Raw genomic sequence first — 22514 nt, 5'->3', positions numbered from 1 at the left:
ATTCCTTTTTTTTTTTTTTTTTCAAGAGAAAGCCAGACATCTAGAATTCTTATATGAAGTCTTCTGGTTTTTTAATATTGGTGAATAGATCATCTTAGGTAACAAAAGTCACAAATGAGACATACCTTGGATTTGGATTACAGATGCCAGCTTTTAGTGTCTGAACCAAAAAGATCAATTTAACAATCTGAATCAAATATATATATATATATATATATATATACACACACACACACACACATATATATACATATATACACACACACATATATATACATACACACACATATTTAACACGTACATATCACATATATCAAATATACATATCATATATATAACATACTTTGATATATATATATATATATATATATATATATATATATATATAATCCAAAGTATTTGGGGGCACCTGGGTAGCTCAGTCGGGTAAGTGTCTAACTCTTGACTTTGGCTCAGGTCATGATCTCACGGTTCATGGGGTCATCGAGCCACATGCTGGGCTCTGCGATGACAGTGTGGAGCCTGCTTGGGATTCTCTCCCTCCCTCCCTCTCTGCCCCTTCCCCTGCTCACACTCAGGCTTCTCTCTCTTTCTTAAGATAAATAAAAATTAAAAACTTAAAAAAAATAAAGAAGTATTTTAATGGTGAGACATAGTTAATGTCTTCCTTCTGTACTGCATCTCTGGGAGGACAGCCACTGGGAACCTACTATTTAAATGAACTATCTTAAATGATAGAAAATTATTCAAGGTTCCTTCCCCCCATCTCCCATCCCACTATCATTATCTGGAGACAAAGAGCCCTGAGGAAGTTTCTGTTTCTAAGGGTAAGACTGTGTCCCACCAGGCAAGTGTGCCCTTGCCAGCTTCCCACACACCATGCATCAGTCCTGTGGCTAAACCTGTAAGTTGTTTCTTGTGAACAGTTTGGAACTAAGCTACAGTGTGCACGAGGCTCTGTTTCTCAGTGGAGATGCTGGCAAGGTCTGGGTTCACCCTGTGGTGTTTGCAAGGAAAGGGCTCTCTTGGGGAGCTAGGCACAGTTTACTTGGGCTATTTGGGCTCAAACAGGGGCAGGGACCCCTGTGCTCACTCATCAGGCCTCTGGTCACCACTGGTAGCCAGGATCAACGATGTAGTATTCAATCTCTTCCCAGATTGCCTTCCTAACAGATAGCAACCTGGTGGATACTGGGGTGGTCAACACCCCAGCAGTGCCTGCAGGACTAGAAGGCCCTAGAAAGGGAGGGTGTTGGTCCCCATACTGAACATACACTGTTCTCTCTGGAAAAATGCTAGAGATTAAGAGATGATGGGCTGGACAGAGCATAGAGGCTGGCTTCACTAGTCTTTGTTTCCCTTTTGCTAATACAGGGGAAAGGTAGACGGTAATACAGAGCACTAGACAAAGAGCCAACAGACTTGTTTCCTGGCTTGTTCTTCTATGAAGTTTTTCCATGGCTATGTGTAACTCACTCAACCTTCTGGGGAGTTTCTTTCTTTTAAGACAAATTGTAGGACTGGTTGATCTCCAGGGTCTTTCCAACTACAGTTACACTCTCCGATTCCCACTGGGCTGGTGCTGGCTCTAAAATGGCAATTTTGGAATGGGAACTGTTTTCCAGACAGCAGTGGAAGAGGTTGTGGATGTCCAGATCTGTATAAAGATAGGACGTCTGGCCCGACTCTGAAAGTCACAACTAACAACTAACCCCCACTGCATTTGAAAAGTTATGCAGGGTCAGCTCTTTTTCTTTTTCTCTTTATGTAAATAAAGCTTCGGCTTCTGTTGGGTTAATGGGCTGGCTTCTCCAACTAGCTGCCGCATATCTAGCTTATGTATGGAGAAGGGACGGGTCCAGACATGGGAGTGATTTTCCTACCCAGTTGACTTCGTGGAAGTGATTTGCAAGGCTGAAAGAAGTGTATAATTGGGATCAGGAAACTAATTTTCACAGAGAGAGATTTCACTTTGGGGGGAGATGGTTTTAATAATCATACTCCTGGGTTTCAATGAAAATGGGTCTTTTGCAGGCACAAGATCCAAATGGTTAAATTCAGATAGAGAAAGGACAGAGTGGAGGGTGAGGGGAGTGGCAGATATCTTGAAGTATTTAGTTTCAGAAAATACACTGTTTAAATGTGCTTCTTAATGAATGTGAAATGGCTCCAGTGGTTTGGAACAAAGCAAATAGGAAAGCAGGCCCCGTGGGAGCAATGGAGATGTGTAGAGGGCAATCCCTGTCCAAATGAGGTACTCGGCACTCAGCTTTAAACCTGTGCTGTCCAATAAGGTAGCCATGAGCTAAAGGTAGTGATTTCAATTTAAATCAATTAGAATTAAATAAAAGTTCAGTTCCTCAGTTGTACTAGCCACATTTCAAGTGCTCAAGAGCTCAAGAGTCACACTGTGGTTAGTGGCTGTCACATTGGATAACACGCATAAGTATTTCTTGCATCACACAAAGTCCTACCGGACAGTGCTGCTCTAGATAATCAGAGACAAAAGCATGCCCAGGGTTGCCACAGCTTCCAGATATTCTGGGAAAGTTGAATTTAGACACTTACAAATAAGTGTCTTATTTATAATAAATAATTACCTGAGTTTTACACACTGGCAACTAATTCTAATTTTTTAAAACACCATAAAGACTAAAACAATTTAAAAAAAATCAAATTCCACAGCTGAAGTTTTCAATCAACTATTAATCAATAGTTGGGGTGCTCTGATTTAGTTATAAATCAAGATGGAATGGGCACGCTAGAGCTTCTGTGAGTCCAAAGAATACAAACATGACACTGGAGAAACAGAATCAGATTCCTTCCACCCTCCTTCCTCCTCATCCCTTGCTCCTGAGTGGTTTTGCATACAGGAAATGGAAGCTCAGAGAAAGGGAGGATGTTCTGATTCTCCCCAGTACTGCATCTCCATGTCTTCAACATGCCATCCTCTCCTCCATAAAGCCAGCTAACAGGAAGGGGTCAATATCCTGCTTGAGTTCCTAGGACTTGGCTTTCAGGACACAGTTCTTGCAGAGTAATGGGCTCTTGGCCATAGGTGAGCCAAACCATCCGATATTCTGCATCCTGGATGGAAGTGGCAGCTCCAGCCAAGAGTCAGGTTAGGCTTTTCAAGGCATCATGGTTCTTGGCCGGGGGGCCCTTGAGAGCCACGAGATGAGAACTGAACAAAGGGCAAGATACTCACTGAAAGTGCTCACACACTGGTCACCAAAGTCATTGCTGGCTGCTGGGGGATAGAGATAAGGCAGAGGCTGACCATTGGCATAGGAGCACATTTGCAAATCAGTGTAGAAGCTGCATTTTAGAAGTGAACTGACCCCACTGGCCTCTGCATCTTGTCCCAGAGAAAAAACCTCTCTGTTATCTTTCTGTTTTCAAAGATGCAGGGCTATTTTTCTAGTTTGTTTTAGGTGGGATAAAGGAAACCAAAAGGCTGCTCTCAAATCTAGTTTGTCAAGACAGAATTTCAGCCCAGGGTCCTGGTGGCTGGAGTCTGTGGCTCCCTCAAGCAGCAAGACTTCCAACACCCGATTCCACCCAAGTGGTGCTCATAGAAGCTGAAAATGGTACTCCTACCAATTTACAGATCCTCTGTGATCAAGAACAAATAGTTCAGTGACCTTCACCACATCCTCTTAACCCAGGAATGTACACCAACACATTTTCTTTTCAGAGACTAAACTAGCCTTTATTTAACAGAAACATGAAATCAAATGGAAACCACTAGAATATCTTCCCCCACCTGAATTCTAGCTACTTGAATTGTTCAAGGGCTGCTTATTTAAATGGAAAAAATTATCCTGTATTTCAGAGAAAATTTCACTTTTTCCTTAAGTTGATGTTCTCAAAACCAAGCTAGTCATTTTAAGAACATGACTATGATTGAGCCTTGAGTTTGGGTGACTACAAAGGAGGGGGGTGTGTTGTGTGGCCCACGTGAGCATTTACAGAAAACCCAGTTCTTTTCCTAGTATTCTGGGAGCTGAATGGAAGTTACTGGTGCCCTCCACAAAGTACAATTTTAATTCTGATTTCCTGAACAAATCACAATTTGTAGCACAGTACCAAAAAAAAAATCATATTCTGTAGGTATTTTAAGACTTTCATTAGGCAATGACAGTTCTATTCAAAGGTATGTCATGACTAAATACCCTGATTCAAAATTCAGTTGAAACAAATGTTTCCAGCTCGCAGGGAAACCCAGGTGAAACACTTTGTAAATAAACAAAAACAAGACTTGTCTGTTAGAAACACCAATTTTCACTACGGCTCTAATTTTTTCATTGGTAATAAAAAAAAAAATTGCCATTGCTGGAGGAATGAAAAACCAAAGACACTGTTTTGTTCAATATTTAAAATAATTCTGGGACAACCACAACCTTAGTTCTGAGTAGGACCGAGACATAACATAGACATAATAGGGTGGAGTAGGCTTCAATTCAGTTAATTTCCACTCGATTTGGGTTCTCTGTCTTTAAATGACTACCTAACTATGTTCCAGGTTCGTGTGAAGTTCTGGAGATAAGGCAGTGAAACAGTATAGGTGTATCCTTCAACCTTGACTGTGACGAGTGTCTGGTTGGGTGTGTGCTATTTGCTAGACACACACCTATGGTATCTCCTTTAATCCACATAATAGCCTAAGGGGTTGGTATTACTGCTACTATTTTTTCAGTGAGTAAAGGAACCCCAAACCACCCAGTTTGGTGAAGCCGGCCTGGAGGCCAGTCCTATGGGAGGACTCTAACACCCCCAAAGTCAAATGTGGCCTCATGCCTCCAGGTCTGGGGCAGTTTTGCAGAACTGGATGTAAGTCTGATTAAGCTGAGGTCATAGGTTTAGATCTGAGTGCCCTATGGGTCAACTTTTCAAAAGGAAAAACTATCATTCCTGAATCACTGTGGGCATTTACAGTAGCCTGTAATCTTACTAATGCATATAATTGTTTCTCTGGTATGGGTGATGCAGAATGCACTTTTTAATTTTAATTTTTTGTAGCAGAGCAGGGAAGTGCAGGGGCTGGATTTGCTACTTGAAGAGCAGTCCCGTGTACTTGCCAGTGTCACTCTGGATAAGCCGTGCAGCTTCTCTAAGCCTCAGTTTCCTCATGAGAAAAACAAGATCAAGAGGTTCTACCTTGTAAGGTTGTGGTGAGGATTTACATAAAATGCTGCATCCTAATATCATAGCACTTGGAAGATAGCGGACACTAAGAACTAGAGGCCATAACAGTAATTATAATATCTATAGTGACTATACTAATAATTGTTATAACATCATTGTATTATATATTGTTAATTATTATTTGTTAATCAGAGCATCTAGTTCTACATTCAGAGGAAGCTCAGTTGAAGTGGAGGATAGACCTCCACTTGTATACAGCTCTGGGTTTTCTTTACTGGGCCAACAGTGTCTATGAAAGTCCTTACACCCAATGCCCTGCACCCTTCAGCCAGGACAACAACCCCATGCTAGAGAAGTGAGCGCACCGTGACATGGGTATCAGGATTGCCAGTTTCTTGTCACTGCCTTCTTCTTATACCAGCAAAGGACTTTCTTCTCTATTCTTCTGTGTCTACAAGTGGGACTTGGGGTCACAAGCCATGTCGTACCTGCCCAGATGTGGCAGAACTAAAACAACCCTGAAAGTCTGGCCAATTTCCACACACCACTGCTTTAAGTCTTGAATCTCTCTTCTCTAAATGTGGGCTAAGCAAGAGCTCAGTACATGGGATGACAAAAGGGTCTAGGGAGCATGAAATTGGGTGGGGGGTGTTTATCTCTTATTTCTCATCAATTGCATAAATCCAATGACCACTGCTTTAAAGTCAAAGAGAATTTGGAAGCTAGTTCAACTTTTGAGAAGACCTTCCCAGAAGATGAGAAATGAGAGATTCCTGCTTGCTTCTGTAGTGTCCCTGCTCGGTTTGGGACTTCTGGGCTCCACATCACTTAGCTCTGCTTGTACATGTCCACTCAACAATTCTGGTAAGCTCTGGCCCATAGTGTTTGGTCCGCCAGAGACTCTTCTTCTAAAGCTTTATTGTCTCTGGCATTTGGTGCCATGCTGGCACATAGGGTGTCCTTGCATCTTGGATGGATTAAAGCACGGGCCACCTGGGCTGGTGGGGAACTGAAATGAATGGAGGTCGATGGGAAGGTGGAGTCTATACATCCCATCTAGGGAGGGAACGTGCTCTTTAGCCACAACTGATTGTATTGTCACATTGGCAGCCCAGGGTTGCCAATGCTTTTGGCTTGCCAGAAATCCTAAGCTGGGAATCTATACTTTTATGAAGAATTTTGTATTTTTAAAATACAAAATGCTGATTTCAGTGAAAAACTACTCAACGGGATTTTAAAAACTCATCTGTGGCTGCAATATAGTCTGTGATCTATCTAGTTTGCAACCTCTGGTTTTAAGAGAGCTGAAAGCAGAATCATTCCTTGATTCTGTCATGTACTAAAGTTTGCCCCCTAGCCCCAATCTCCTAAATAACAGCAAACACTTAATAATGGTTTTGAAAGGACAGCTGTGCTTAGGATCCCTGATCTTACTGAGGGTTTTTTTTTTTTTTTTTTTTTCCTGAATAGCCTAGTTGCATGGAGGTGTCCAATGTGGAAAAAGAACATAGGATCAGGGGTCTGCAGGCCCAGATTGTCGACCCTTTGCTGCCACTAACTTGCTGTTTTCCCTCGGCAAATGTCCTAGCCAGAGCTTGGACAAGGGTAAGGGAAGCGGGGTTCCCGGGCCAAACGTTATGTGGCCTGGTCCTCGCTCTCACCTGCTCTCAATCTTTCTGTGCCTTATCTCAAAATAAAAGGTCATTCTGGAGACAACTAAGATCCTTCCTGGCCCTGCCTACAATAATTTCACTGAATTTCAAAAACTAGCAAGTGACATAAGTGGAGCGAGCCCTTCCAAACAGCACACATTAGTTATCTGCAGATGTGCTGGACCTGCATACAATTTAGCTGGTACCAGGGGTTTATCAAGGGCAGGATACTCACTGGGATGTATGAGCATTTTCAGGCTGTGCTCCTGACATCTTTGGTTTGGCATTTTTTGGCAGCACATCTACTAAACTTCTGATTTGCTGCATAAAGTCGGGAGACAATGTCTGAAAATCTTTTTTCCTCTCCCACAGTATTATTGAAAAAAGTTAATTACTTTATTAAGTAGGTTTTTTCATTTTGTTTCATTTTTCCATATGCTTAATTTTTTTTTTTTTCATTAAACAGATTTCTGACCCAGGATGGCATGTTGGGCAGGGAGGTGACTGGTATTACTGGCGAAATGCCTGGCTGTCCTCAACCTGACAGTCAGGGAAACCCACGGCTCAGGGTACCGCAACAAATGATTCCTGACCACACAGAGTCAGAAATGCAGTCTTGGCATATTCGACGGCAGTGTAAACACAACCAGAAGGAAACGGACTAAGTGAATCGCCAAATGTATAGAACAGGTGGAAATGAAAGGCCAGTGATTTGGGTAACAGAAGGTGTCTGAGTCGTAGAAACTCTCAGTTAAGGACCTTAAGGCCATACAGAAAGCTGGGGCTATATCGTGGGAAGGTCTGAAGAATGGAGCCAACAAACCACTGAGTGTCAAAGTCAAATGGTGATGTCCAGAAGTGAGAATAAATCACACCTGGGACCAGAATGTGAGTCGGTGAGAAAGTGGGATTATTTTCTTTCCCTGGCAAGTCTGATTTACCTTCAAATTTGTGGGGACCCATTCACTGGGTAAAAAAAAAAAAAAAATGACAATTTCACAAGCATATGGGAGGCTCCAAACTCTCTGATAGCTCGCCCAGCCTGGCTCTGGGGTCCGGTTCACATCACTGTGTGTCACATGTTGGCCATGCTTCAGGGAGCCAACACCACGAGGGCCTTGGCCACACAGATCAGTAAAGCAGCTTGGTAGAATGGTTAATCACACAGGCTCTGCTGCTTACTAGTTAAGCAGTTACTTGACTTCTATGAGATGGGTCCTTTGCAGAAGGAGGGAGATGACAATGGCAGCTTCATGGAGGGTTGTGAGGATGCAGAGAGGCAAGGTATGTAAAAGCACGGTTGGGCACGGATAACTGCACAACAAATGCTACGAAGGCAGTATCATGTGCACCATGATTCTTCTTTGGTGGCACTGGAGCCTTGAGAAATTTCACTCACGCTGTGTTTTTTTGTTTGTTTGTTTTTCCTTAGCCCCTTTTCTGGTTACCTGTAAAGGGGAGAAGGGTGGTGGCTCTTTTCCTTTGTTCACCATATTCTCTGCTAGACCTTCCCCAGGGGTATGAGCCAAAAATGAGGATCAAGAGAGCAGGTGTCACAGTCTTTTCCAGCCTTGTGCCCATTCCTCTCTTCTTACTGCCAGTGTTTCTCCCAGGCTCACCTCCTAAGTTCCCATTCAGTGTATCCTGTGAGACCAACCCCAGCCTGGACGGGAAGAAGTTTTACAGCATTTTCATCCGCAGAAAGGATGAAATAACAGGGGGATCCCTTGTGAAATATTTCCACTATTTGACATCCACAAACTTTCCTCAAGTTAATTTTGAGAGAGCTTTCCATGGAATAATCATGGGCTTTCCTTGTTTTTGCCTAATGTCAGAGAGAAAATACACCTGAAGTTACTCTATTTTGTCTTCTTAATCTGCAGACTTTTAAAGCTTTTGATACTTAAAGATGAGTTTTTGGGGATAAGGTGTTTTGAACCTCTCTCTCTCAAAAACTTATTAAGTTAATATATGATGCCTTCACTTAGTTCCTATTTATTATTTCATTGTCAAGGTTCTTTATGATGGCTAAGTTGTGATTATGGAGAAGTATTATAAAATGTCAATGTGCAAATGAGATTTGGAAGGTCTGGGGGTGGGGAGAGGAGATTCTTTAAATGGAGATGTCGGCTCCAGCCAATTTCAGAATGGCTCACCATTAAGATAGATGGTTCCAAAGCCGTGTGCCTCTGCTGGAAATTAAAAACCCATGGAATAAATGATTATGATTAATTTTAAGTACTTAGCCATGTGAAGCCAAATCAGAGCGTCTTTAAAACAAAGCTATTGATCTGGCTTTGTTTGGAATTGAGGAGATAAACTAATCAGGTCCTGTGGGCTCTTTGCAATAATAGAGAAGGAGAACTACTCCCCCCCCCCCCCCAGAGGCTTTTAAGCTTCAAGTTTGAGAAACCTGGTGTACCAACATGCTATAATATACCAATGTTTTAAAAATAGCAAAGCACTGGCATAGAGAGGAGCAGTTCAGTTCTGTCCCAGACGGGGTTTGATGGGGGTGCGGGCATGATGGAGAGTTAGGGGAGTGGATGGGACGGCATTCAGAAAGCCACTTCTATGTGTACAAAAGCTGACTCTTTTTAAAGTTGAGGAAACAAACTCAGAGAAGTTGAGCCATTTGGCCTGAGTCCCACTGCACCCAGGACCCCATACGCACGGTATCTGACTGTCCAGCCCTATCCTCTGCCCTAGACAGGTCTCCCATTGAGACGAGGCATCACCACTCCCAGTGCAGAGAACTACATGCAGGCTGTCAGGTCATCACAGCTGTTTCATGGCAGCTGGTGATTTCCATTTCCTGGTCTCTTCCCAAGGAATTTTCTCATCCTTCCCAAGAAAAGGGTGAAATTCTCCTAGCAGCCCTTTCCCGAAATGCTTTTTTTGTAGGCTGGGAAAACTGCGCCTACCCTTCTCAGCCTCAGCCTCTTGATAAGAGAAGTCCTAAGTCACTAAATTGGGCTGGCACCCTCTCCCTAGCAGACCTGCATTTGTTGCCGGTTCCGGGGTCAGAGTTTGGGTGAGAAGCCATCATCCGTCTTAGGACTGACAACCTGACCTCCCTGGCTGTGGGTCCTGCCGTTTCTGTCCCAGGAATTCACGGCTTTCGTCAGATTTCCGGCACCTTGCAGCATCAGCATCCCCTTTGATTTCCCGTGATTCCTCTTGGAATCACCTTCCTCTCACACAACGTGGAGAGGCTTTCTCCAACCCGTGCCTACTGTCTGCAGGGGCCAGGTGGAAAGGAAGGTAGGAGGAGGACCTTCCTTCACGTATAAAGGGATGTTTTTACATATTCACTCATTCATTTGTTCGACATTTATTCATTCTTCTGGAAGTCAGAGATCTGTAACCTGGCGACTATGTAATTTTTGATTTTCAGGGGAATGCTCAACAAATCCTACCCTATCATTCACTGGACAGAACTGTACCATCAGAATTATTTTTAGAACCAAGCAGTGACAGAGCTTGGAAAAGGGAAGTCGCCTGCAAGATATAGCAACAAACCCTCTATTTTCCAAACGGGAAAACTGAGATCCCAAGTGCAGAAGGGACTTGCCCAAGGTCACACAGCTAATTAGGGGCTGAGTCGGGACTGAACCACACATCTCTTGACACAAGTTCTACTAGGCTTTACTGCCTTCCTTTCCGGGCTTTTCCAAATCAGGGACAGCTAGAAGTGTCGCTCTGGGGACAACAATCAAAATGTTTTCTTACACATTCAACTTTAGTTTGAATGACCCCAAGATGATTCCTAGCTGAGTTCCACCCTCCCCCCCATCCCCACTGACTCCCCGGAAACCAGGTTGGACCCATTTGAAAATCTGGGCACACAAAGGCACCTACAAATTTTTTTTTTTCTAGACAAGCTATATAGGGTGGGATTCCACCTCTTCTCATCTTGCTCCCACCCTGCCACTTTAAGGTTACTGCTTAAAGTTTGGATTTAAACCCGAGATGAGATCCCAGGAGCAATGGCAATGACCAGATTTCACCAGGCTGTTTGGCATTCCCCCCTGCCCCCTGCCCCCAGCCCTGTGCCAAGGTCCCTTTGTGATTCTGGGTGATTCCTACTGACCCCTTGGTCTTACCCCTCTCTCATCTCCCAGACCTGTAACCTGTCTCTTCCCATGCCCACACTCAAACACACTCTCCCTGAATGCTCTGGCAGGCGCTGGGGGGCTATTCCAGCCCATCTGTTCCACCCAGCAACAAATACCGCGGGAGCACCGGGGGAGAAAGGACTCAATTGAGACTTAATTAGCAGGAACCCCAGTTTGTGGGAGGTGAGAAATCACACTTTGCTGCCTGCGAACACTTTGGCCAAGGTGAGCCAGAGGGATCTCCCGGTTCCCAATTTTAATAGCACTGCAGCAGAAGACACAGAAAGGCATCCACACGGACCCCCCTGCACACACACTCCCCCTCTTTCCTCCTCACACGGACAACACACACACGCACACGCACACAAGGCAGCGGTCGCAAAATCAACTCACAGGATCTCCAAATCGCGCAGCGCTCGGAAGGCTCCATCTTCAATGCAGCTGATGTGGTTGTTGTCCAGTTGCCTGTGGAAAAGCAAGGGGAGGGCATGAAGGCTGAGTGGGGGCAGCGCCGAGGAGCCGGGCGGCCCGGGCCGGGCGTCCCCGGCCACCCTAGCGCCTGTCCCTCCACCCCTGGCAGGCTCTGCTCGTCCCCGCCAGGAGCTCGCGCAGAGCCAGCTTGTCTGCCACGCTGCTCCGTCTCTGCTCTCTGACTGTCTGAGAGAACTACACAGACGAGCGCACCAAAGGCTGTCAGGTCTCAGTAAATATTAATTGCGCTTTTTTTTTTTTTTTTTTTTTTTTTAGGCAGAAGGGAGTAATTTCATTACATTAGGGCATCCAATCCATTACGAGCTCTTACCGTCATGTCACTGAAACAATTTCATTAAGCTAAAGGCCTGTAAATCATTGGAGGTCACTGCTCTGCCCTCCGCGACCTCCCAGAATGCTTTTTTCTCTCTCTCCCTCTCCCTCGTCTCCCTTTACTGGAAGTTGCAGTCTTCTGCTCTGACACAGTGCTAAATCTCAAGGCTTTATCTGCCCAAGAGCAGCGAGGGTGCATGGGGAATATACCAATTCCAAATTAGACTCAACTAATCTAATTTTATAGTCTTTTTATTATTCTAAGCACCAAATGTCTGTGGTGGTTTGATGCCTCCGTGCTTTGTTATGGGGCCCATCTGGTAGGTCATTCTATTGAAGCATTTTCTGACTAAATACAGATTCCCTCAAACTGCACCAACCACCATCAACATTAAAGAAATCCATTGATGGAAGCATTCCTGATGGGGGAAAAAAAGGAATATTGTTATTGCCTTAAAGATGTACCACTTAAATTTAAATTGGGGAGAATTAAATGCACCTATTTCAGGATTCCTTTTTTTAAATTTTCCTTTCCATCTTATGAGCATGAAAATAATGTCTTTTAAAAGGATGTCTTGACTAATATACATTCTAGTTGGCAATTGAGGTATTTTAGTTGAAGGATAACAAATATACACCATTATCTCTAAATCAAAATAGATCTGATGTGTAAGTCAAGACCACATTCCAACTCAAATATCATGTTATATATCAGTAATTTGTTTGCTAAAAGATAGGATATAGAAAATGTGTATTAGCACCAGATTGTCTATTGCATTTTGTGTACAGAACATACCACGGTCTTTGGGGGGAATGGCCTAAAGAAGTATGGCTGTACTGAGAAAACTCCCTTATAGACTTTTTTTTTCTTTTGTCTTAGAAAAAATCAGCCCCTCTCAGGTGGAGGGATTGCCTGATGTTGGCATTTTCACTTATGACTTGTACTCATTTATCCCAACAACTCCGTGCAAAACATGTATCAATGATAACACTCGGTAACCCTCACAGAGGGTTTTGTATTCTGCAGCAGGAAGGAGGATTTAAAATACTTTTCTCATCGAGAAACCAGATAGATACAGGATTCTGTACGTGCACGTGGATGAAACACATACAATTAGACTGATGTCGTGTGTCACAACAGATGGGCTCTGTCACGATATTACAGGGAATGGAATCATCCCAATAAATGCTCACGATATGAGACTTAGACATTTAGGCCTTAAAAATAAACAGGAAATGGGTATCTCATGAAGCAGAAGCACTCTTTAGGTCGGCAACTTCTACATCGAGTGTTCAGAGTTCTCGCTGATGCCCACTCATGTGAAATCTCCATGTTCTTGCTACCCGGAATTCTTCCGGAGTTTTTCTTCACATGAGTTTGCTGGATATCCTTTCCAAAGATTTCCCGTAAGTACTGAGGCTGCTGATTCCCTGAAAAGGTTCTATTAAGGCAGCCTAGTACTGCTGCCCAGTTTCTAGATTTATCATCAGTTTAAGGGCCGATGAATCAACAACCCCGCCCCATACCAAGGCCACCAAACCTTACCAAGCAGAAATACAGTGGAGTTGGCTTTTGGCTCCAAGAAATTGTTCAATAAATATGCTGAATTCGGCAAAAATGGCCGCATCCTCCTAAATAGAAAAGTTTCTAAATCATCACATTGAGAAGTCTAGGAGAGTGTCGTAGAGATGGCAGTTTGTCGTGCATCTATCTGCTTTGGGGCAGACATTTCAGAGAGAGGTCCTTGCTTTTAGAATGTTATTTATTTGCTGGATCTGTCAGGTGTGTTCTATTCCTTTTCTTTTTGAGCACCAGAAACCAAACAGGATGCTCTAAGTATACAGAATGTTATATGGAAAGAATGCAATCTTCAGGGGAGAAGAGAAACTCCTAGAAAAAAAAAAAAAGGAGGGGCGCCTGGGCTGCTCAGTCAGTTAAGTGCCCAGCTCTTGGTTTCGTCTCAGGTCATGATCTCATGGTTCTGAGTTTGAGCCCTGAGTCAGGCTCAGAGCTGCTGGTGGGGAGCCTGCTTGGGATTCTCTCTATCTCCCTCTCTCTCTGCCCCTCCCTGCTCTCTCTCTCTCTCTCTCTCTCAAATAAGTAAAAAACTTCAAAAAAAAAAAAAAGAAAGAAAGAAGGGAAAGAATTAAGTGGTGGAAAGAGATTAAAAAGGGTGAGGGAAAGGACACGTGCGAAAGATGAAAATCAAAACCCACTAGTCAGCGTCCCATTGGAGCCTGGCCACCAAGGGTACTGGCACAGTGGGGACAGAGTCTTAGGTGGGGCTTGGTCGCTGTGAGGCTGAAAGCAGAGAGGTGTCACACATGATCAGTGTGCCATGATGTTTAAACAGGTTCAGTGGGTGGCACGAGTTGGCACCTACTCGTTTATTAGTAATGGGGAAAACCGAGCTTTAATATCAGAAGCATCTCTGTACGTGTATTTTTAGAGACTGGTTTAGAATGTATGAAATGTATCAAAATTTCAAATATTTATGCAGAAGTGTGCTCTTCTGGAAAACATTTATTATAACCAAGATTGTGTCCTTTCACTCTACTCACAGATAAACAGTCTCCCAGCCTCAGTTGTCAGTCGTTCCCCATCTGCATTGTTCATCAGGGAAGTCTACAGGGGTACAAGGCCTAGGAGGGTCACGTCAAGCAAACGAAAACCTGAGAATTACTTCACTGTCCAGCTATAATATCTTTATGCACCGAGTATCAGAGTGTTCATAGAAAGGTCATTAATTGTCTGTAATCAATCCTGGTATTTCATGCAAATAAACTAGCCCCTAAAGCAAAGTAAATACACGCTTGGTTCAGATAAGGGTTCTTTTTCTTTCAAAATTACATCTCAGACATGCAAAAGTTAGTCCTGAAGCACGGAGTAGGGAGTACAAAATAAATGCAAGCCCAGCATTTCTTTGCAGGTGTTAGGAGTGGAGCACGACTAAACACACAGAGAATCTGCCAGAGCTAAGGCCAAAGCCTTTGACTTAGCTAGCAGTTTGTTTCTGGGGGTTGATGGAGGCTGCTGAACTGTGTTCTAAGCTCTCAGGTCAAAGGTCCAATTCATGGCTTTGAAAGGACTCCTTCAAAGATCCTCTCAATAACAAAGCAAAAAGCCCATTGCTCACTCCCTACTCCATTACTCAGGAGGCTTGTATGTGCAAAAGGAACTTTAGAAAGGGGAGCACAGAGAACTCGGCAGTCTTAGGATGCCTGATGGCACTCTATTTTTCCCATGGCAGTAAGAGGTATATATTGCACTGTTACCGAATCCAATTTTACCATACAAAACAGCCTGCCCTGGTGCCTAGCACAGTGCCAGGGACTTCCCAGCTGGTCACGCGTGGTTGCAGGGGTAAGTCCTTGTCCTGAAGTACAGCAGGGCTGGGCTCAGACTACATGGTGGGAGATGCTAAGCCATGAGCTCCACAGTCCTGGCTGCGGCCCTATGGCCCTATTAACAGGGGGTAATGGTGGTAGCATTCCCTCTACGACCACACTGGGAGCTTTCTGCCACACAGACCTCCCGAGGGAGCATCTGGGGAGAAGGTTGGAATAACGTGAATTTCTGTGGGCCCAGCGTGAAGATGAGGAGCGGGAAGGCAGCAGATGGGGGAAAGCTGGGCTGGTTTTTGGAAGCAACTTTCATTGTCATCTACTTTATACAGAAAACTCAATTTGATTTACACTTTTCTGCCTGTGACTAAGCCTGGAAGCCCCAAAACGTTCACAATATTAAATTAACTGCTCTAATTTCCCTGGGCAGCTCAGATTTCAGCAAACAATGTGTGCTAAAATGATACCAGAGTCCATTTAGAAAGGACTCCTCTGACAAGAACTAAATGCAGACTCCCTGAGAGGAGCTTTCTGACTACTGTATTTTTATACTCTGAGAATATAAACAAGTCAGAAGGGAAAGCCAGCGTGAGTGAGGACCTAAAATAATCTTCACCCACAGCAGACAGGGAGATAGTGCTTTTGTAAGAATTCCCATTCATAAGCATAACATTATCACGATTCATCTCTTTCAATCACAGTTTCAAATTTCACAATTGAGGCAGGACAGAAATATTTTTGCACTTCAAAAACTTAAAGAAGCAGATCTAAATCCTTTAAAAAGGGTTTAAAAAAACTGATTACAATATTAAGAGCAATGTACCTATCTCCTAACCACCACCACCACCCTACAACAAGAACAAAGGCAGAAAAAAAATCTCATGATTTCCCTGATGCATTTGAGTCCCCATGAGGAAGAAATACCTCGAAGACAGAAATCTCCAGAAACAGGCTTTGGATATCTGGAAGAAAAGTAGAATTCTCAACTAGTCATGTAGATACAAGGTCTACATACCAAGGCACATCCATCCAGATGTTTCCTTTTCATCCAGATGTTCTGGGCGACCCCAGCATCTCCGCCTTTGGATGGTTAAACTTAGCCTAAGGGCACTGTTGCTCCGGCCCCCAATCCAGCCGCAGTGTTTGCTCCAGGACTGCAGCTGCCGTCACTGCAGCCCTCACGTTAAATGGGAGAAGTAGCTAAGGTTCAGCGCTCTTTGGAATTAAACGGTTTGCTAATTTCCGAGCAAAACTATCTCCATAAAATGCGCACAGTAAGTAGAAGGACTTCTGCATGAAATTCACAAGAGAAATTCAAAGCAAGCCTATGGTCTCAGAATCCAACAATTAATTAACCCATAAGAGCAACTGAGTGTTCGTAGATGTTCATACTGTATTAGGTGCCTAGGATGCAAAATAAAGTGTACGACATCCTTTGAAAATATTTGGGAGAAGCGACACATGCGGTTTTCACATCTTGACTATCTTAAAAGATATAAGAGGATTCTAAAAACCAATTCAGATTTATTTTTGATGAAAAATATATGTTCCTACGCATACGTACTGGGAGTGTACTCAAAGTGTTGCAACTATTAAAAAGAAAGAGAGATACAAACAAAAAACCCCCAGGGAATCCCTGCTTTCTTAAAACAAGCCAGAAGACAAAACATGAAGTAGCCCTGACATGCTGTTTCTTTTCTTCTCATTATCCGATTGTCCTTTAAGCAGAAAACAAGAAATCTAGTAGCGCTTCAGAAGGGTTTTTTGTTTTGTTTTGTTTTGTTTTTTTTAATGACAGTTTAAGATTCTAAAAAAAATCATTACTGAAGAACAATTTGTCTGCTGCTGGCTGGGGTCTTCAAAAGAAAAAAAAAGCTCAAGGTTATTTTAACTGGCAAAGGGGAAAAAATATGTTCAAAAGGAAAGCATACACTCCATATAATTGAGTACTGGCCACACTTTGTAGGCAAATCAAACACTTGATCTAAGCCACAGTCTGCTAATGAATTGTCACTACTTCTCATCATTAAGGAGCTACTGTAATTCCACATTAAAATAACATCTCAAATGAACAAAAAGAGGTGAATCTATTATTTTGCACATTTGGTACACTTGTCCACCAGACCCAAGAACACATGCATATTGATATGTTTACCGATCCATGCATTATTTATGTATCCACAAAGATTCCTGTCTACAGATGACAACTTTATGTCTATTTTTCTTACATAATTATTACATGTAATATCTCCTTATTGTATGCATATAAATGCAAATGCATATTATAAAATGGGTAAAGTGACTGCTGACCTCTGAAATTTAATGTGCCCATCTCCAGTCATATTTACAGATATATTTAGATAATTAAGTGATTGTTAGTATTCCAAAGATTTTAACCAACCACACTTACTCTGTAAAGGACAGAATTCTAGGTTAATTAAGCTCTCTGGTCAGAACACCCTGCTTAGAACTTAACTTAAAAATTGAAGCAGAATCTATTTCAACAAGCATCCTTATGCACACTTTGCCACATGCCTAGCATAATACCTTTTATTAAGTATGTATCACATTGCTGTTCAACACATGCAACTTCTCAGCAGGAGAATAACTGCATCCACTCCAGTACATGCTCCTGAAACCAAGCTCTGCAATAATGCAAACACAGATGATGGATTAGCACCAAAGAGGCACGCCAGACCTTGGAGAATAAAGGGGTGTTTTACACATCACTGGGAAATATCAATAACTCCACTTCTGTGTTTACATAGTTTCCGGTTTGTTGGGGATTTGGCAAATGAATTTGTGCTGAAAAATGCAGGGGGAAAATCCCTGCAAACCAATTTAGCATGAAGGATAGTTGCTAGGAAGAAGCTGAGCTCTCATTTAATTTGGACGAGTATCCATTTGAAACCAATTTCTAGCATTTCTAGATAAATAAAACAACAACAAAAACAACCAACCGACCAAACAAAAGCAGATCAAACAAAAACACCCTATATTCATGTGGAGGAGAGTTTCATTCACTTAGTGGCCACTCGTAGACCACGGGATCAAGGAAGTTTGGTGTTTGTTGCAAAATGTGCTCTCCTGTTTTGAGGTTGATCTCAAATCCGTCCTTTTTTTGTGTCCCTTTCTTGTGATACTAGGAACAAAGTGCTTTTATACCTAGGATGTCCAGCTTGCCAAGGTGTGTCTGGAACTTTCTCATTTTAGCACTGAAACTTCTGACACCCATCCTGGGGAACTCATCCATCCCAGCAAACTGTGGTGGTCATTCCCCGGTTGTATCCCTGGGGCTGACTCCACTGGAAACAGATTTATTCTCTGCACATCAATGACATCAACTCAAGGCTCCTCACTGCATCTCCTGTAAAATGGGCTGTCCCTTTACAAACACACCTATACCCACAGCGGGGCTGGTGGGAGCCCTGATAGTTGCTGAGAGGTCCTAGTGTGCATTCTTAATTTTCCTCAGTGGGAATTAAAATGCCTTTGTAAGAAGCACCCGTGTTTTTCTTGGCCTCCTTGCTGATGTCATGAATACTCAGAGGCCAAACAAATAAAAAAGGCTGTCTCCATAGCAATTGGGGCAGGTTTGTGGTTTCCCTAGTTACACTCCGGAGTGATAACCATCTGGGGTTCCTCCCTGGTGGAAGAGAAAGGGAGTGAGAAAATGGAAAGATGAAAAGTACTTTTGTTAACAGGCTTGAAAGTTACCGTCCACATCTCTGGTTTTTTATTTCTGTTTTCAAGTCAATCAGCATAAACTGTCGGGAGTTTTTAAAATTTTTCACCCCCACAGGGGTTTCAGAAATTTTCCCATTGGACTCTAGAGAAACTATTCCAGCCATGTGAATATGAGCAACACACGGCAGCCAGAGCCGAGTACTTCTTCCTGGACCGAAACAGCTTCAGGCATAAGAGCCCAGGCGGAATGCTGGGTTCCATTCAAATACAGGATGTAAGCAGCTCTACTCTGGGTTGGTCCAGGATTTCTCCCTGACAGTCCGTCAAGGCCATATCAAGGAAACACAGAAACGGCCTTCTCAGACCTCCAAAGAGCTTTGTCTCCCTTTAGGAGAATCACATGAATCTCTCATGTAGAACTTTAAAACGTTCTGAATTTACTCATATTTCCAACCCATGTGAAGTAACTTTTTGGAGGGTCTCAACATTTGCTACCCCCCTTTTTTTTTTAATAAAATAGAAGACTGGGGTGCCCATAAATTTCTAGCTGATGAATGAAGTGACTCACACCTGTCTCAGTGGACCTGGAGGGCAGAGCACAAAGCCTAAGATTATTATTGAGTTTTAAGGTTTTGGGCTTGCTCTGGACCTACTTGTCATTCCTCTCTTCTTTACTATTGTTCCCTTTTGGAATGGGAATGTTGGTCCTAGGCCTGTCCCACCATTGCATTCTGGAAGCACATGTTTGATTTCCCAGGTTCCTAACTAGAGAGGAATTTGCTCCAAGTGAGTTATACCTTGAGCCTCGATTTAGATGAGACTTCGGATTTCAGATTTTTAAGTTGATGCTGGAATGAGTTTGAGTCTATTAGGATGGAATGAAACATATTTTCCTTGTGAGAAGATATGCATTTTGGGGGGCCAGGGGTAGAATGCTATAGATTGAATGTGTCTTCCCCCCTCCCAAGATTTGTATGTTGAAAACTCTCCTCTAAAGTGGTTGTTAGGAAGTGGGGCAGAGCCCTCATGAATGAGACTAGTATCCTTACAAAAGGGCCCTGAAAAGATTACTTGCCCCCTCTGCCACGTGATGTCACAGCAAAAAGACCGCTGGCCCTCTGGGAAGCAGGCCCTCAGCAGACACAGAATCTGCTTGCACCCTGATCTTGGACTGTTTATAAACCACCCAGTTTATGAACAGCACTCATGTTCCCACGTCTGTTTCTTCATTTGTAAAATGGAGGGAGTAACATTTAGCCCAAAAGGAAGTTCTGAGTATGAAAGTAATGAAATGTATGCGCTCTGAAAATGTCTTTGTGGCATTAGTTTTCTTTCCTTTGAAATAAATAATAGTAAATACAGGAATTCATCTTATATAATCTCTAAAGTCTCCTTCAGATCTGAAGTTACGTGGCCTGAGGTCAATTTCTTATGAGATTCTTAAGAAAAAGTTCCTGTTCATCTTATTCAGATCCTTCTGTGCTTTGAGCCTATCCCTTTATCCCCTCTTCTTCTGTCCCAGACCAAAGAATCTATTATTTGAGATATTCAATATATTTTTTTCTGGACTGAGGGCAGCGGTTCAGACTCATATGCTTTTTTGTACTTCTCTAGCTGATAGGAGATTGAAATATGAGAATCCATCAAAAGCCTACATGAAAGAAAATACAAATTTTTCTCTTACTGGGAGAATGTCGTCAACATGGGCCCATACTTACAATTCCCATAGGTGAGAACCTTTAGGGAGAGTGATTACAAAATTGAGCCCCATTCCTTGGTGGCCATTTTAAATTAATATTCAGTCAAGTTACCTGCTGAGCACCAAAAATAGCCAAAAGCCACACTACTGTCTATAATTTTTTTAAGATTTTATTTTTAAGCATTCTCTACACAACACGGGGCTCAAACTCATAACCTTGAGATCAAGAGTCAATGCTCCACTGACTGAGCCAGCCAGGCACCCAGTGATGTATAATTTCTTAATCTTGACACTCTTTCATCTGGACATGAGCCTTTAATGACTCCTCATGGCCTACAAGTTATAACAATAACACAAGCACAATCATAACTGCACATAGCACCTAGTCACCATTTATTGAGCTGGGCATCTTCAATGTCTTATCTCTGCTGGGTCTCAAAACATCATGATCCATGTTTTACAGAAAAAGCAAGTGAGACATTGAGAGTTCAGTCTTAGCTTGGCCTTGAACCCAGGTCTGCCCATGCTCATAATGATAATGATACAGGTGGTGCTGTTTCTCTGTACACAGCTCAGACTCCTCAGCATGGCACCACTCCACCCACTCTGCAGGCAATATGTGTGTGTACCAAGTGCTTGCATGGTTCCATGCCTTATCGTGCTGGTCCTTCCTGCCTCTTCTGTTTGGGGAATCCCTTCTTATCCATCAAGGCCCTCCTCAGAGGCTACATCCTCTGGGAAACCTTCCTGTGCAAACTCAGCAAAGTGAACTCTCTCCAAACCTCCTGACACTTTGGTCATCCTTCCATTAAAGCACTTATTTCACAGTAGTAGGGCTAATTGTAAACACACGAGGAAACCAAAGTTCAGAGAGGTTATATAGCATCTTCAAGGTAACTCAGCTAATACATCAGAGAGTCAGAGTCAAACCTGTCTTCCTGATCCAGGGGACTCAGGGCTTACCCTCCATTGCCATCATTCTCTTTGCCTTCCAAAGTGCAAAGATAGGGGGCATGTATTAGGACCATGTGGACTTAACTCATTTATATTCAGTTGGGAAGAGGCTGGTGAGAAGAGTGAAGGTTTGGTCTTGGCATATGTCACTGGAATCCAGTTACTTTCATTGGCCTGCAAGCATTCTTACCCAGAAGATGGTATGTAAGGGCAGTAATTCAATGGTTTCCCCTCACTGTCCCCTATGTGTCTCTCAATTAGATTCCCTGGAAGTCCCACGCCATTTAACTGGGGGAAGCAGACTGATTTGGGTTCCAGTTGCTGAGGGTAACGGGCAGGCACCTACAGCTTAAGGAGATGCTATAATTTCAAGCTGCCTATTGGGACCTGGGAGGTGGCCTCTGACCATGATGGGACAGCTTAGTGCTTTCTTGAGCAAGGTTGAGGCATATTCAAGGAAATGGCTCTCTTTGCTCCAGGCAAGTGGCAAATTGCACAGATTTTAATCAATCTTTCCTGGACATGGCCTTCCCCAGTGGTGACACAGGCTTGTCTTCTAAGGTTGTACAACCTGAAACAACTGAGCAGTACTAACCAGGTCATGTACTGGGATGTGCAGGGTCAGTGGCCATTAGTGAGGTGTCATTCAAAGGTGTCTTTGTGGCAGCAGAAGCCAATTAAAATATGTCTTGTAAGCTCACTGTAATGGGACATCAAGGTCCCTGTAATTAACTGCTGAAAAAGGGGGCATCAAAACTCAGCAACATGGGCAGTGCTGATAACCACATTCAATCCAGCTAATGCACCAAAATGAAATACTCTAGGAAAAGGCTGGCTTCTTTTTTCATTACCATTACTTTTAATGAATAATGAGTGCCTGGACTCACTGGCAATGGGAGAGCAGGGCAAGGTCTGTCTTGCTCACAGCTGCACCTGCCCCATAGTGCCTGGCACACAGGAAGTACGTGGTACACAACCCTGGGGGTGTTACAACAAGCTACCACTTTATACCCACTAGGATGGCTAGAATCAAAAAGCTAGAAAGTGATGTGTTGAAACAGGGAGGCTTTCACGGTGATAGTGGGAATGTAAAATGGTGTAGCCTGG

The 22514-nt window shown here is 43.2% G+C and overlaps 1 protein-coding gene across 2 annotated transcripts in view; it reads right to left on the bottom strand.

The window, feature by feature from the left end:
• SLIT3 (slit guidance ligand 3) overlaps positions 1-22514 on the bottom strand; it is a 593232-nt gene that overhangs the window by 141260 nt on the left and 429458 nt on the right. For both annotated transcript variants that reach the window (XM_047091292.1, XM_047091299.1), the window contains exon 6: positions 11312-11383. In XM_047091292.1, the coding sequence (XP_046947248.1) occupies positions 11312-11383 (72 nt within the window). The remainder of the gene's footprint in view (positions 1-11311; positions 11384-22514) is intronic.

Source organism: Lynx rufus, unplaced genomic scaffold, assembly GCF_022079265.1.
Source record: "Lynx rufus isolate CCGP_SWC_20201006 ecotype Redwood Valley unplaced genomic scaffold, mLynRuf1.p SCAF_1, whole genome shotgun sequence".
Lineage (NCBI taxonomy): Eukaryota > Metazoa > Chordata > Mammalia > Carnivora > Felidae > Lynx > Lynx rufus.
The sequence above is the reverse complement of the archived record's forward strand: the minus strand, read 5'-3'. Positions and strand labels throughout refer to the sequence as shown.